Raw genomic sequence first — 16,572 nt, forward strand, 5'->3', positions numbered from 1 at the left:
TTATCAGATATATCATTGCAAATATGTTCTCCCATTCAGTAAATTGCCTTTTGGTTTTGTTGATGGTTTCCTCCACTGTACAAAAGCAGTGTTTTGTTTTGTTTTGTTTTGTTTTGTTTTGTTTTGTTTTGTTGGTGTAGTCCCAATAGTTTAATTTTGCTTTTGCTTCCGTTGCCAGAGGACACATAACTGGAAAAATGTTTCTACAGCCGATGTCAGAGAAATTACCGCCTGCGTTCTGCTCTAGGAATTGCATGGTTTCAGGTCTCCCTTGTAGATCTTGGAAGCTTTGGTATGCTTGGAGTTTCCGCGGTGCACCTGCCAGCCTCAGAGAAGCTCCAGAAAAGGGAGCCTCACTTCTCTGTGAGGTCTCAGCTGGGGTCAGGCTCAGATTCGAGCTCTTTACTTCTCAAAGGAGTGAGCTCCCTGTCACTTGAGGGATACAAGGAAGCTTATTGACAGGATTTCATGGAAAGGAGCCGGGTTGACCTGGAGTCCAGCCCCAGCTGGAAAGGCATGGCCCAAGAAGGGACAACATGATTCCTCAAGAAGCAGGTTCTAAGCCAGTCCTGCCCCTGAAACACCGAGTTTTAGTTCTTCTTTATCTGTTAGCTCCGTCACATACTCGTTTCTAGATTCTCCCCTTCAATTGTTCACGTGATAGTTCACACATGATCCCCCTTCGCTGCACACGCCCTCCCCAAGCACCTTGTCTGGGCCTCTTGACGGGGCATCTCTCGGTGCGCAGGGCCCGTGGGCGCAGAGAAGAAGGTGCCAGCAGCCTGGCAGGCAGGGGACAGGTAGTGACGAGCAGTGAAGCTGAAACGGTAAGAAGGGGTGTTCCGGGCGGACAGGGGTGGGAGGAGGAGGAAGGAGGCTCCCCATGGAGGAGACCGCCAGGGTCAGGCCAGCCTCGTGGACAGCTGCAGGCCCTCTCCTGCTTCTCCTCTGTCTCAGCGGCTTTGGCCTTTTCTCAAAAAGGCTGGCACTTGAGGTGGAGGGAGGAACCCAGGGTGTGGAAAAGGGCCAGCGGGAGTTGCAGTCTGGCTCGGCCCTCAGGCAGGTAACCCTCAGGAGCCGGGCTGAGCGGAGCCAGGCTCCAGGAAATGTGGCTGGGGCCACTGGGTCCCTGGGAGCTTTTAGCTCGGCATGAGCGCCTGCCACGGCCTCAGGAGCTGAGCTGAGCTGAGTGCGGAGCTGAGGAAGGCACCTGGGAAAGAAAGAGAAGTTCCCCGCACTGCTCAGAGAGACTCCCAAGAAAAGTCGGAAAAAGCTACAGGGCCCAATGAGGTTGCACGCGCATAGTCTAAACTTGGCCGCATGTCACGTGTTCCGTTGTCTGGGTCCCGTGTTTTCATCATCTGAATGTGGGCTTCCTTCTCTGCTCTCCCTTACTCAGCCTCAGAGCTGGCATGGCCGGAAGACCAGGCGTCAAATCCTGTCTGCTGTGTATCAGGTGAATGACTTGGGCAGTCACCTCACCTTTCCATGTCTCGGTTTCCTCGTCTGTAAATTGGGAATAATGTTACCTACCTAGAAAGAGTCTTAGGCACATTAGAGTTACTCACCGTAACTGCATAGACAGTCACACTGTCCATGCTCAGCACAGGTGGCTGTGATGTCATTTAAGATGTTTGCCTTGCCTGACGATTTCATGGAAAGTCCAGTAGATGTGGGTTCGAATCCCACCTTCTGCCACTGCCTTACCAGCTGTGGGACCTTAGCTGAGAGTTTTTACCTTGGGCCTCGATTCTCGCATCAGTAGTCGGTTCAGATTATACCTGATGTCCGAGGTGATTCTCAGTGGCACCCACGGACTCCGAAAATGTCCGGGTTTGAGAAACAAATCATGTGTTCTCCCCACCCGTCAGTAAAGTGGGCATGACAGCACGTCCTCGGGGACTTCTAGAAGGACGATCCAGGAAAAGGCAAAGGAGAACTCATGATAAGCCTGAAAATGCCCAGCCAGCCACCCCACCCGCCACAGCCCAGCCCACAGTCACATTCTACAGGCGTCAGTCCCAGCCCCATGTCCAAAAAGAAGCAGTTTAAATTCACAGCACGTAGCAAAAGTTGTTGGAAACCTTCTTCTCTTTCTCTCTTGATCTCAGCACCGCTAGCATACTGAGCTGCCCGTAAAGACCACCTCCTGCCCATTAGACGCCCCCGAGTCCCCCTCACATTCAAAGCCCTGTGTTTCCCTGTCTCCTCTTCTCCTACCCAGTTGTCCCCCAGGTAGGCCAACTCAGTCTCGGATGTAGGTACAGCTCAGTATTTTCCCTCTCCCCCACCTACATAGTCAGCCCCTTTAAGCAATCAGGATATACTCCGGTTGAGATACCACTGAGGTGAGCAGTCAGCCCTGGGAGTTCCGGAGACCAGATTTTCTGTTTTTGAGGCAAGGACAAGGTGGCCACCCCAGATGCCCCAGGAGTCTCGATTACAAGTCAATAGGAGTTCAGAAAAGGGCAGGCTGCTGTGGGCCTCAGTCTCGGGCACAGCAGGGCTTCAAAAACCAGGGATGGGTTTCTCTAGGAAGAGACCTTCACACAAGGACTCAAGGAAAGCAGCTTATTTGGGGGGTGATCCCAGGAGGGAAGCAGACATGTAAAAGGTGGGGAAGGAAAGGGGGGTGAAGGAAGAGGCTTTACAGATCAAGTTATTTCCAAGGGTGAGCAGAGCGGATTCCAGCCAGAGAACTCCGGACAACTCAGGACGTACGCACGTCAGAGTCACCCCGACCCCAAAGAAGTATTTACAGCGAGTTCCTGCAGTCGGTCCTGGGGAAGGAAGAGGTGTTAACTCTCCAGCCCTTGGGCTCGGCTCATGGAAAGGCAGACAAAGCCCCTGGCTGGTGATGCGGGCAGGCGGGGGAGGGGGGCCAACACTGAGATGCAGAAAGCATCTGTTTGGGCATTCTAGGGTCTTGAGCCAGAAAACACTGTGCACCCACAGGATTGTAGATCCGTGTAGCCCAGGCACCGTGGCTCCTCCAGGGCTGTAGACCCGGTACCCAGCACGGCCCCAGCTTAGAGCAGGAACTCAGTAACTTGTGTCCACTGTAAGAATGAACAAACCAATCCATTCTGCAGCTGGGAAAACCAAGACCCAGGCTGAGGGTGTGCTGGTCTCCAGTTACAGGTGTCCCCAGGGTCCTGGACCTTATTCCAGTCTGCCTTATACCTGCAGCACCCCTTATCCAGGCCCCCATGCTTGTCTGTTTCGACACCCCCCTAGTGCCCACGCAAGCGAGGAAGAACGGTAAGGCGTGCCCGGAAGAACGTACCACCAAGCCCTCTGACCTCTGTCTTCATTGGAACGTAGACTCCTGACCACACTGAGTAACAGACCATCAGGGTGTGGTTAACCTACCCTCCAGAACCCCTCAGCGTGGGCTTATCCTGATAGACTTTACTTGTGTTTTCTGACCTGCTCGTCAGCTGTCCTCACCTATTAGGATGTGGCAGCGCCTCATTTTTAATTAGAATTAGCAGAGTCAGTTTGGCGTTACATGGCCCATTTGCTCCCAAGACTCTTCAAAAACATCCTCTCCCCCGGAAACTCCCACGTGGATGTTCAAACCTGAGAATTTGACTTAAAAGTCCAGATTAAAGAACTTCTACTAGAATAAAGTCTTTGTCAAAGCATGCTAATTGGAAGTCAAGAGGGGACTCAATTTATGTTTCAGCAGAGCGGAGTGTTCGGGAATGAATTTAACGAAGTCGCATGATTGATCTCATGCAAATGCAAGATAGAATCACAGAGGGTGGCTGTTAATGAGACTGAGAGGCACCAAGGCCTTTATCACAAACATTTTCCCAATGTTTTCTCACTTTCTGAGCAGCCGTCTCCTAACCAGCGTCCCTGTCTACCTGCACTCTCCCTCTGCAACCCCAGCTCCACTCTGCATCAGGGACCACTTTCCAGAGCAGTCTGATCTGCCTGCCTCCTGCTAAAACCTCCTGCAGACACCTGGGGTCCACCCAGCTTCGTATAGTCCTGTGCCAAGGATGCCTCTGCAGCCTCCAAACAGGCACCCTCTAAACCACTCTTGTGCTCTGCACCCCACTGGTTCCTTGACCACATCATGAATTTCCACTCTCCCTTGAAAGACTTGCTTAACGGCCATTATTTCCTATTTATTCATCCACTCACCCATTCAACAAACATCTATTAAGGGATACAATTTGCTATGGGGAAAGCACCAGTGAGCAAAAGAAACACGCAGCCTACCTCCGAAGAGCATGATAAGCAAAAGCATAAAGAAGTCAAAAGATCACGAAGGATACCCTCCATGGAAGTCACGGGTGGTGGCAAAGGGACCTCCTCCTTCTCTGTAACTAGACACACACTCGAGTCTCCTTCCCCCTCCTAGAGCAGCCTCCCTTTAATTTCTTTAGAAGACATGCTTCATGTGGGCGAGACCACAGCCTTGGTCAGGACCTTTGCTGGTTACCTGCCTGGGCAGGTAGTTAGGCTGGGAGGGAGGCAAGACAGGTGCCATTGCTTACATATCCCATACTGAGGGCCAAGCCTGTGCTGAGTAAATTGCCCATATATCCTGGGTGCCCCGAAGTCCCTCCACTGCTGGGGGCATTTCCAGCAGTGGGCACAATCTGAGCATGGCAGGAGCTAGAAATTGCCACGAAGGACGTGCACACAGCAAACAGGTAGTTGGAAAGTCTGAGACAGGGAGTCTCACTTCCCGTCTCCGGCGTCAGTCTCCCCACGTGGAAGGCAGGGATGGGGCTGGACAGTGGAAGCCTGAGTTTGCAGCATCTCTGGATACAAAAGGAATGGCTTTTGCTCCTTTGGTTCAGAGCAATGACTCCTGATGACTTGTAATTCTTTTTTTTTTTTCAAAAAATTTCTTAATGTTTATTTATTTTTGAATGAGAGACAGAGTGTGAGTGGGGGAGGGGCAGAGAGAGAGGGAGACACAGACTCCGAAGCAGGCTCCAGGTTCCGAGCTGTCAGCACAGAGCCCGACGTGGGGCTCGAACTCACAGATCGCAAGGTCATGACCTGAGCCAAAGTCAGACGCGCAACCGACTTAGCCACCCAGGTGCCCCTACTTGTAATTCTTCTTTATCCAAGACCAACAATGTCTGATGCTGTCTTCCTCCTAAGGGATCCCTTCTAAGGGATCTTAGCGATGCCTCAGTCCTGCAGAGGGCAGACTTTTCAAGAACCTGGCACGTAGGAAGTTCTTGATCCATTAACTCTCGCCATTGCTGTAATTGCCCAGGAGAGATGGGGGCCAGGAGAAAGTTAATCTTGTGGTCGGTCTGGCTATTTTGTCTCAGTGGATTCCCAGATGCTAGAAGCCCTGGGAGAAGCTGAGCCTGCTCCTTGCTCACCACCGATGTCCGAGCACCGTGCCTGGCACGTGGCCGATACTCAACAAGCATTTAAGTGATTGCGTCATGGGAAGAAGGATATCTGTACCAGTTGTTACGGGGCAGCCTTTGCAACGTGTTGCACACAGTGCTGAAGCACTCTCGTTTGACCCCCAAAACAATGCTAAGAGGTAGGAACTGTCCTCATTTTATAGATGAGAAAACTGAGAGCCATCGATACGACTTGTCTGTGGTCACACAGGCTGTAAGTGAAGCTGTTTTTCTGACTCCAAAGCCAGTGCCCCTGGCCACCAGGGTGGCTGCCTCATCAAGGTGATAACGGACCGTGTGCCAAGCACGTGCCACAGGTGGCTTTACTGAGATTCTGAAGAGCTCATCAAGTGCCCAGATTACAGGTGGGGACACCGAGGCTTGCCGTAGGACCAAAGCCTTATTGGCCGCGGAGCCAGAAGTGCCCACTGAGAGTCAGGATGGGACGAGCCTCTGCCGGGGATTCCTGGGCTGCACCTGCCACATGGCCCGTCCTTCCCTACCTGGGAAGCACATGCCTGAAGAGGTGGACACCCCCTCTGAGGGGACAGACCTGCCTTCTCCCCGTTTGGCGGAACAGGCACCCTTCAAGGCGAGGGGCTTCCCGAGCAGACAGCCCCCCCTCGCGCTGCCCCCCTTCCTGCACCAAGTGCGTGCTGGTGCCAGCTCCCTGCAAGCTGCAGGTGTGCTGATGGCTGATGGCCTGATTTTTGTCACAAAACAAAGCTGTTTGGGAAATAGTGCCTTTGCCCTCTCTCCAGCGTCTCCTAGAGAATGGGCAGGGGGGAGGATCTTTTATCTGAATCGGAAGCTCTTGGTGACAGCTTGTGTGGCCTTCAGCAAGCCACTTTGCTGCTCTGTGCCTCGATTTCCTCATCTTTCAAATGGGTATCAGAATACCCCCCTCCTAACGTAGTTATGTGGACTCATCACATAGATTAGTAGATCCTAAAAATGCCCAGCACAGGACTTAGAATGTAAATGTTGGATGAAAATGGACAGATGAGCAGACAAAAAAGATAAAGTGTAACGAAATAAGCACAGCAAAATATCCGTGAAGAATTTTCAAAATTATATTAAATTAAAAAAAAATTTGTTCTTAAAGTTTGTTTATTTTGAGAGAGTCAGAGAGCACAAGCGGGGGAGGGGAAGAGAGAGGGGGGCACACAGGATCCGAAGCAGGCTCCGTGCTGACAGCAGAGGGCCTGATGCGGGGCTCAAACTCACGAACCGTGAGATCGTGACCTGAGCCGAAGTTGGATGCTTAGCCGACTGAGCCACCCAGGCGCCTCTTAAGTTAAAAAAACTTTGAAGGTATTTTTAAAACTCCTACTTAAGGAGAAAATGTGTTTAAAGGATTAAGTGGCATGGGGCACACCTGTGGAGACTATTAAGGAGATTTAAAAGCCCTTATTATAGGGCTTTTCAAGTTGATGATAGTGGCTCCATTCAAAGAATGTAATAATCTGAATTATAGAATAGTTTGGACAGTTGCCCTTTATTTCTTTTATACAAAAATGAAATAAAATTTGACATTTTACCCAGGTGCCTGGCAAGAGCTAGAAAATAGAAGAGGAGGGGGAAGGGACTAACGGCCGCGTGGGGGGAAGCCACAAGCAGAAATGATAGAGCAGTCTTCTGGAATACTGCAGGCACACATTGCTAAGCACGTTCCATTTGGTCCTCAAAACAATGCCAAGAGGTAGGGACTGTTGCTGTCTTCATTCCGAGATGTGTTTTCCACACAGTTTCCCGAGAGGCCCCAACCGGATTAAGTTCTGGTGGCCCACAGAGGTGACTTGCTGATAACACACCTCTATGCACTTCCTTCAGTTACCCACACCCTTACCGGCATTTTCTAGAAACAACTCACACACAAAACCCATGTCAGGGTCTGCTTCCGGCGAATCCAGAATAACATAGCCAAATAAAATAACAAGTAGGAACCAAATAAGATAACAACGAATGTCGGCCAAGAGACATAAACACAATTTGCGAAGTTTAAGCTGCACCATACTCCTAGGCAGTAGGTATGGGTCCTGTGACGTGAAGAGAACTCCGTGCGAGGCCCGCTGGATACAGAGTGGAAACAGCAGCATGAATCCACTGTCATCTTTTATCCTTTTGAGCCGAGAGGTGCAGTCAAAAGAAGGCAGGATTTTGAGTCCTAAAATCCAACTTTGCATCCTCTTTCGTGGGTGCAATCAGGGGTGATTGGAGTGGCCCAGTCAGGTGGAGGCCGGCAGCAGGAGGAAGTGAAAGAATTCACCCAAAGCAGAACAAAGGACATAGAAGTTTCTCGAATACAGTCACTGCACGGGGGGCAGCGAGCAGGACAGCAAAGGAGAAACTGTCTGGCACGAGGGGTGACGAGGGGCTATAGTACTGGAGGGAGTGAGGAGGTATGAGAACATATGGAATTTTCCTTTTTCGGTAACTGTGCCCGGTTACAAGTAGCCCGATGGTCAGTTGGGGCTTACGGCTGGTTCAGGGTGGGTCGCTTAATGCACCTGTTTGCATTCAGCCCAGGGGGTCATTGGGGGCCGTTGCTCAAGCCTGTTACCTACAAGCGGTCTCCACATCTTTCATTTACAAGTGGGACCAGTAACATTAGCCCTTCGTCTTCTAGAGCCTCAGTTTCCTAATCTGCAGCGATAATTCACAACTCATAGTTGGGTTGTGAAGAAAGATCCAGTGAGATATGGCATCTAAAATCTTTTTGTAAACAACAAGATCCACAAAGTAAAGGGCCCCGACCAGAGATTTTGGAAGAAGGCACCCCCTTGTCAAAATCCTGTGCCAGAAGGGATTGTTTCCAACTGCCCTTTAATTCTGAAGCACGTTATTTTAAAATGAGTGCCAACCGCACACCTACCACAAGAAACACCAATACCTTAACTTTACAAAACGAGTTACTAAGGGATTTTAGGTAAATGTGGTCATGTACAGCCTTCTGACAGATCTTCCTCCCACAAATACCTAACAAAATGAGCTTTAAAAAAGTTGTTAAAAAAAAACCAACCAAACAAACCTTAACTTTGATACGGAAAAAAAAAAATATGGCCAGCAGCAAGCCAAGAAGGAAACATACCATAGGCTGTGAAAATTGGCAGCCAAGGAAGGATATTCTAGCATAGGACATTCTGTCTCCACCCTTCCGAAACAGCACTGACCAGGGAAGGGGATTCAATACCCCCTAAGAACTCTCCCTAACATCCCTGATTGGTGGGGAAACTAGAGTGAGGAGATGAGTCAGCAGTCCTGGGGAAGATACTTTCCCCCGTAGCAGTCCTCCCCAAAAGACTTCTCATTTTCCAAGACTATTCTAATTTGAGGAGACCAGTTGAAGCCCACAAAAGCCGGGTGTACCCCTGACCTCCTGGAATGGATTCTGGTGCGTGTCACTTAAAATCTCAGAGGCCAGAGCAGAGCCCAGATGCTCCAAGTTTGCTCTGCTCCCCAGCCCTAACGTTGGCCTCCATTTATGGAAAAGTTACTAAAAGACAGTACCCACACCCCCAATTGTGATTTGAAAGAAAAGACATCGTGGAATGAGATCAGAAAAGGTGTTGAGGATGAATCACCACATCGGGGCGGATGGCAATCTGGATGGAACAACTCATTCTCCCATGGAAAGACAAAAGGCAGTGGCACAGGGAATGCACCAACATGGGACCAGAAGAAGGAAGAAAAGAGAAGAGATGAAGAAGAGAAAGAAGGGAGAGATTGCCTGAAGCATGCAAAATCTGTTTAGACACAAGATAATCAAGTCATTCAGGAAACAACAGACATGGAAGAGGGAGAAAATTAATCCAACATACAGATAATCACTGTCTGTGGAGTAGAGAGTCCAACAGGTAGACCAGAAGAGGCTTTCAAATCTAAGATAGGAAGTAAATGAAGAGCGATCTGTAGTTGAGACAGAGTCACTGTGTTCTAAGAAAGACGGTTATGGGGAGACCAACCCCAGACACATCACAGTTAGTAAACAGTTCAGTTAATAACTTGAAGCATAAGAAAGGATTTCTTCAGGAGAAAGCCAGTTGCCTAAAGGATAAGTATTGGACTAGCTCTAGGCTTCTCTCTAGCAACATTCACTGTCCGTGCCAAGTACCAAAACACAAGTGGGTATCATCTCTGGATGGAAGGTCTAGGGATGACTTTTGTTTCCTTTCATGCTTTTCTACATTGTATGCTTTCTTTAATTGTTGAAAATGGGTACGTATTACTCATGATAATCAGAAAAATATAACGACACAATTTTCATTTTTGAAAAACAACAGAAAAATAAAGGACCTACCAGAAATCCACTCTGTTTGCATATCACACCCCATTCTTTCTCATTTTACTTTGGATTTAAAGAAACAGTGAGAGGCTCTCAGGAAACCAGGCTAACATTGCCTTCAGACAAAAGAGAAAAATGAATTCCAGAAGTTGGTAGGGCACTCAGATAAAACCATGAATACTCTTAAGTTCCTTTCCCATATTTTAAGAATTGTAAACGTCTTTAGTCTTGCTTGCGTCACAATGGAGTCATTGAGACTCACACTGGCAGTTACCCAGCCTTGAATTCGAGTCCCACTGGTGGTATGATTCGAGGGAATCAGTTAACTTTCTTACGCCTCTGTTTCTTTACACATTAAATGGGAAAAATAGTAGTAACAAATACCACATACTAGTGGCAATTCAATGCAATAACGTATGTCAAGTGCTTTTTACAATATGTGCCACTTACTGTCACCCCCATCAGCAGTCGCAGCAGCACCATTGTCCTTTTTATAATCATCACCGCCAGCATCTTCGTTTTGTCATCGTCACCATCATCATCACTCTTGGCTAAGAGTCCTTGGGCATGTCACTCCCGTTTTCTGAACTTCAGCTAGCTCATGACAAAATGAAGGGAAATAATTCTTTCTATAATAAGAAGAAAAAGCTAACACTTATCATATTAATTATAGAAGCTAACACTTACTGAATGCCTCTCATGTGCCCTACTTAATACTAAGCGCTTACTAGTCATTTAATCCTCACAAATACCTCCGTGGTAAGTTCCTACTGTCATCACTGTGCAGGTGAGAAGCCTTAATTCTAAAGAGATTCGGTAGAGCTGCATTTAAACGTGTTCTTACTGACACCAGAGGCCAAGCCCTAGCCCGCTGTGCTTTACCACCCGGTTGTTAGGTTCAAGGGGGATCACGGAAATGAACACCAATCAGCAAAACAGGCTGTACAGAATTCTTATTGTTTCTTGTATTTGCCCTCAGAGGTGGCCTGAAGGGAGGAGAGAGGAGACCCAATGTAGATGTGCTGTGAACTTCACAGTGTCTTGCTCGTTCCTTGTGGGTCCTGCAGACGTTTACTGAGTCCCTAGCATCTGTATCCTAAGTGCTGTGCCAGGAGCGAGGGCCACCCCCAACAAACAGGTCGTGGCCCAGCCCTGAAGAAACACAGAGACACGCGGGGAGGCAGGTGTATCAACATTCTCTGCTCCACCGTAAGCTGATGTACCAGTATAAGGAATGTTAATGGAGCTACCGACAGGTGCTTCCAAACCACACCTAGGGAAGTCAGGGCAGGTGGCACACCAGCCTCCAGCCCTGTCCAAGCTTCACAGTAGCTGTGAACTGACCCCCGAGGGTGTGCCGCACGGCTCCCAGTGGCGGTAGCTGCGGGAACAACCGGCTGTGCGACAGACTCTCGACAAGGCAATATTGTGCTTGCTAAGACCTAAAGGCTGATTTTCGCACGTTTCAACGCGTCACGGTTGTTCTTGCACATTTTGATAGATACCTTTAAGATATGGAAAGTCTCCTTTCTTTGTAGTAAACAATGTATCAGATCTTTTCAAAATCAAATTTTGAGTGTCTAATACAAGTACGTGAATATCGATCACATATCTACTCTCTGCCCAAGAGGCCAGGCAGATGGGGACACTGTCTGCCCTGGAGGGCTCATAGTCTAATGGGGGATGAGGGGCTGGTCCATTCTGAGTCATTTTGATGTGCTGGAGGCCAAGGCTTGCTGGCAGAATAGAGGGGTTATAACAGTGAACACTCTGAAGGGACAGGCTTGAGTCGTCCTGTGACCCCTGTCACCTTGGGTTTCTTGGTTGAACTTGAGCAGTATATGTTGTTTGTAACACTCACAGCGAAAGCTTTGCTTCCATGGGGTGGAGTCTCTGAAGTCTGCCCCTTCCTTCCATCCCCACTGGCACCATGCAAGCCCTCTAGGCAACCATGGCCTCCTCCTGCCCTGGCCAGCAGCCTCCTGCAGCCACCACTCCACCCTCCGGTCCCCTCTCTAAACAGCTGTGGTCTCTACAAAATGCAGGCGGATCACATCAGCCCCTACTCAAAACCCCGCATTGTTTTTCTTCAGTAGCAGACCCTCTCCTTGATCTACAAGAGGCTGCTTAATTGGTCCTGCTTCCCTTTCCCGCTTAATACCATTCCTCTCTCCCCTCGGTCAACACAGTGGCCTCTGCTCTAGACCTTGACCCAATCCCTTTCACCCTCCCGTCCCTCTGCCTGGCAGTCTTCCCCAAATGTTGGCAAGCTGTGTCTCCTCCTTCAAGTCACATCTGACCCATCGCCTCCCAGAGAGGCCTCCTTGACCGCCGCTCCCTCCAGTGCTGAGTGTGTTCCCTCCATACTTAGCGCATGTTGTAATTACTTATTCATTCGTTCACTTCTTTTTCATAGACAAGTCATTTCTCCCCACCACCCCCCCCCTTCCAGAAGAGGGAATGAATCCCAAGAGGGCAGGACATTGCTCCTGTCGTCCACCACTGTAGGACCAGCCCCAGCACGGTCAACAACCATGGCACCCTTAAGTGTCTTCCTAGAGTCTGGCATTCCCCTTCCACTACCCTTGTCTGTACGACGCCAGCATGTAGATCTGATTGGCACAGTGGGGATTGCATTTGGGGGGTGGTGCAAACAGGACCCCAGTGGCCATGCTGAGCCCCAGGTCCTGGGTCTGGGCACAGGGCCCAATCCTGGATCTCGCTGAGTTCAGGGAGAGTACGGTGCAGACCTTGGGGATTCTCAGCTACGTGTGGCACCCCGAGGACATTTGGAAATGGGTGCAAGCCCCTGTGGGGAGCTCCGGGCATCCAGGAGGTGAGGGGTGACAAACATCGTGCAACTGCACATTATAGTCCTCAAGATAAACAACTGTCCTCCGTCAATGCCAGTGATGTTTCTGCTGAGTGACGTCCCGCTGCCGGGACGACTCTGGGACTGGGACCCACCACCCATCCAGTCATAGGGGAGATCAGGAAGACGAATGGTTCACCGGTTGAGTGAGGGTTTCCGCCCCGTCAGGCAAGGATCAACAGGGGCAGTGCCGACCTGTGGAGGTCGAGTCCCAAGCCTCAGTTCTGGCCCTGCTACACTGGAGCTGGGTGACCTTGAGTAAGTCAAGTAAGCTCTCTGGGCTTCAGGTTTCTCTCCCAGGGAATATGGGAGCCAGGACCTGCCTGACACAATATGCCAGTGAATGTCACTTGCCTTGGAAATCAAGTTAGCATCTATCGTAGTCATTTTGTGGCGGGTTACAGCTTGATTCAGAAGGCGTTGGGAGAGCCAACAGGATCAGTCGCCTCTCACTGGGATGCGCCAGGTCAGAGAGGCGGTTCGTACACTTTGAGGAGTTAGGGGCTGACTCCAGCACGCATTCCTGAAGCTGTCCCTCGCCCAGGCAGGGCCAGCTCTTATGGCTCTTCTAGAAAGGTTGCTGCCCTGCCATGTGAAGATGGAGGCCGGCAGCACGACCTTGTCACCTTGTCGTGGTGATTAATCGTGTGCCCTTGCTCTGCCCCCACAGGGGGCATCCCGTTCATCCTGACCGGCGAGTTCTTCCAGCAGCCCCAGCGGCCGGCTGCTTTCATCATCGCGGGCACCGTCAACTGGCTCTCCAACTTCGCCGTGGGGCTCCTCTTCCCGTTCATTCAGGTATGACCGCCGAGGGGTCTCTTGCCCACGGGATGCCCTCTGACTCGGCACCCTGAGGGCTGATCCACAGAGCAGAGGCCGGGTCCGTCACAACTGGGAAACTCACGCTCTTGGCCTAAGGACGGCAGAAATGCGCCTTGGCTCAAACCCTTAATTCGCTTTCTCCTTCCTGCACCTTCCAGGAGCTGCCCAGGATGCCAAGGGCTGCCTCAGAGGGAGTGGGCTTCCCGTCGCTGAGGGTCTGCAGGGAAGCCTAGGTTAGAATCCCAGACCTGCCTTTGTGCATGTGCTTGTGACGGTGCTAGACGAGGTCCGGGTAACAGTGACAGTGCACGCTGCAACGTGCCATGCGTCGGACATCCTCATTGGCATCGTAACCAAGCTGACGGGGTCACCGTCCCAAGGGTGACTGTGACGGACAGGGAAATGCTAACTCGGGAAATGGATACAAGTTCTTTCTGTGTAGGTCAACTCGCTCGTTTATTCAGCACGTATTTATTGAGTCCCTACTCTGTACCAGGCACTGTTTCAGGCGATGGGGATAGAGTGGGCACAAAAACCTGTTCTTGTTGGTCCTGGAGCCAGAAAGGGAAGCAGCAGAAACAGATGTGCGATTTTACATGTGACAGTGACACCTCGTATTTTAGAGGCGACACCTCAAGGGAGGTGACACCTGGGCAGAGACCTGAGTGAAGTGAAGCAGCCCAGGAATGGAGAGGTCCAGGCAGAGAAACAGCAAGTGCAAGGGTCCTGAGGCAGGGCCATGCTTGGCCTGTGTAAGGAATAGCAAAGAGGCCAGTGTAGCTGGAACAGAGTGAGGAACGATAATGGCAGAGGCAAGAAATGAGATCAGAGAGTTCTCTGGGGGCAGGAGCACAAAAGACGAGGACTTTACAGGTGTTCTGCCCAGAACCAGGGGCCCAGCTGCATGCCAAAGAGGGTCCAGCTCCTCTGCTCTAATGCCTCCAGGGCTCCCTGCTGCCCATGACAGAAGTGATACCATCAGTGAAGGTGAGAATCCATCAGACGTCCCTGAGGAAGAACCACCATCCATTCTCAGGGACCATTTCAACCCTCCCCCCCTCCCCTGGGGTTAATACTTTGCTTATTAATTGACTAGCACCAAGCCCAGCACATCCCAGAGGCCCTGCTGTAAGCTCGACTGAGTCCCAGGTCAACAGGCCTGGCCACAGCACCGCATGATGGTTAAACCTGCATCCGTGGTTACAGGTCCCTTGCACACGGCTGCTTCTGTGCCCACTCCTACAGCCCTGAGCTGGGGTTTCCTGTCATCCACCTCACTGCCGAGAGGCTGAGGCTCAGGGAACAGACACAGTCAGCCCGAGGTCCTGCAGTCACCACCCAACCTGGTCCCTCTGTCCCGGGGCCTCTTACTTGTGGGCATTCTCTGCCTGCGATTCACTAGTCTGGGCGAGAGGCTGACCCGCCGTGTGACTTTTAAAGCGTCGCCAACTGCATCTGAGGTACAGGCACCCTGCCTCTGAAGCGTGCATGACATGGGGGACGCCCTGGGCCCCACGCCCATTTCCTCCCGTCCTCGGAGCGGCCAGAACATAACAAGTTGTCTTTTCAATGACTTCGAACCTGAAATGGCTTTTTCCTGTTTGGGTCAAAGCCAGCAGAGCCAGGGATCAGTAAAATATTCATTATCTGGGGAAAATTAACTTCAAACCACTTCTCTGTCGACACGGACCCCCCTACCACCCCTGCAATGTAAGTGGAGAACTCTAGAGGCTTCACCTGGCCCACCCCTAAGCTTTCTGTGCCTGGGAAGTAGGCCACTGTCTTCCGAGCAGTTTGGGGTTGGGGGACGGTGAAAGCCCCCCAACCCCAAACACGACCCCTCATTTTCCCACCACGGTTCATGAGCAAACAGCATGAGGCGCTTCTGGAACACCGGTGTTCGCTGAGCACTTGCTGGGTGCCAGGCCCCAGTCAACCCCTGTCAGTGCCGGGAGGTCGTGCCTTCGTGTCTCCCTCATGCGGACCAGCGGACCAGCGGACCAGAGCTCGGGGAGATGCGGCCACTCCCCAAGGTCCTCCCCTGGGAAATGACAGAGCAGGACTTGAGCCCAGTCCCTCGTCCTCGCCTGTGAGACAAGGGGACGAAGGAGCCCTTGGTTATACGGCAGGGGATTCCTTCCTACAAGTGCGTTCGAGCTGGGCCCGAGGAGTTAATTTACGCTTAAATATGCACACGCACACGCGCACACACGCGCACACACGTGCACACGCAGGCACGCACCTCAGAGGGGTCTCCAGCTGATCGGATCCATCTGACCTTTATTTCGTGTCACTCGTCTGGCGAATCCTAACCCGTCCACAGCTTCTCCCAGCAGAGACATAGCGCTGCCTGTCCCTCGAGACGCTGCCAGGGACTCGGTGTGTACGGGCCAGGCTTGTGCCGGGTTCCTCAAGCACCTGCTGGTTCGGCCCACTCAGCTGGGTGACTTTTGTCAGGGAAGGGGTGCAGGAGAGGACAGCGGCCACGACAGAGCAGGTCACGCGCGCAGTCACGCCATGGCACGCTAGGTCTCATTGCCCCCACATGTCGGCCAGGATGGTTCGGGTTTGCTGCAGGAGGAAACGGTGCCCAAGTCTCAGGGGCTTTAAAGCACCCAGGACCGTGTCTTGTTCATGCTAGGTGTTCACTGCGGGGAGCGGGGGGGACTGGAGATCCTGCCCCGGGACTTCCCGACTCAGGCTTCTGCCCTCTGCAGCAACAGCCCCTGCAAGTGACGGGTCTCACACCTGTCCGCTAAGGCCTCGCCCGGCAGTGATGCGGGCTGCCACCGCGCAAATGCCCTTGAGTGAAAGCCTCAGTCACACGGTTCGCCCCAGGGGAAATGCAAAGTGCCTCGTGTCCAGAGGGGAGGAGCCAGAAATCTGCCCTTCCATAATGACGGCCATTGCCCACCCTTGGAGGAGGAAAGTCAGACTCAGCAGGCTCAGGACACTTGAAGGTCCCGTACCAGTGGGAGGAAGAACACGGTCCCACCCATGGATGTCACCCCCACGTGCCCTTCCTCTGCCCACAGGGCTTTGGTGTGTGTCAAACTCCATTCACCGTAACCCAGTTTTTGATAGCCTTGACCACTAATTTAGGGGATCACGTTCATTCTAACTGGCTCACTTCCAGCTGGGCTCCCGGGAGCCTGAGAGGTTTCTGGGGCCACAGCTCATCCTGGGTCACCCTGTGTGATGGA

The 16,572-nt window shown here is 51.5% G+C and overlaps 1 protein-coding gene across 4 annotated transcripts in view; it reads left to right on the forward strand.

The window, feature by feature from the left end:
* SLC2A9 (solute carrier family 2 member 9) overlaps nt 1-16,572 on the forward strand; it is a 251,137-nt gene that overhangs the window by 215,983 nt on the left and 18,582 nt on the right. For all 4 annotated transcript variants that reach the window (XM_045474551.1, XM_045474553.1, XM_045474552.1 and 1 more), the window contains one exon: nt 13,218-13,345. In XM_045474551.1, coding sequence (XP_045330507.1) covers nt 13,218-13,345 — 128 coding nt within the window. The remainder of the gene's footprint in view (nt 1-13,217; nt 13,346-16,572) is intronic.

The sequence above is a fragment of the Leopardus geoffroyi genome, chromosome B1 (assembly GCF_018350155.1).
Source record: "Leopardus geoffroyi isolate Oge1 chromosome B1, O.geoffroyi_Oge1_pat1.0, whole genome shotgun sequence".
NCBI classification, from domain to species: domain Eukaryota; kingdom Metazoa; phylum Chordata; class Mammalia; order Carnivora; family Felidae; genus Leopardus; species Leopardus geoffroyi.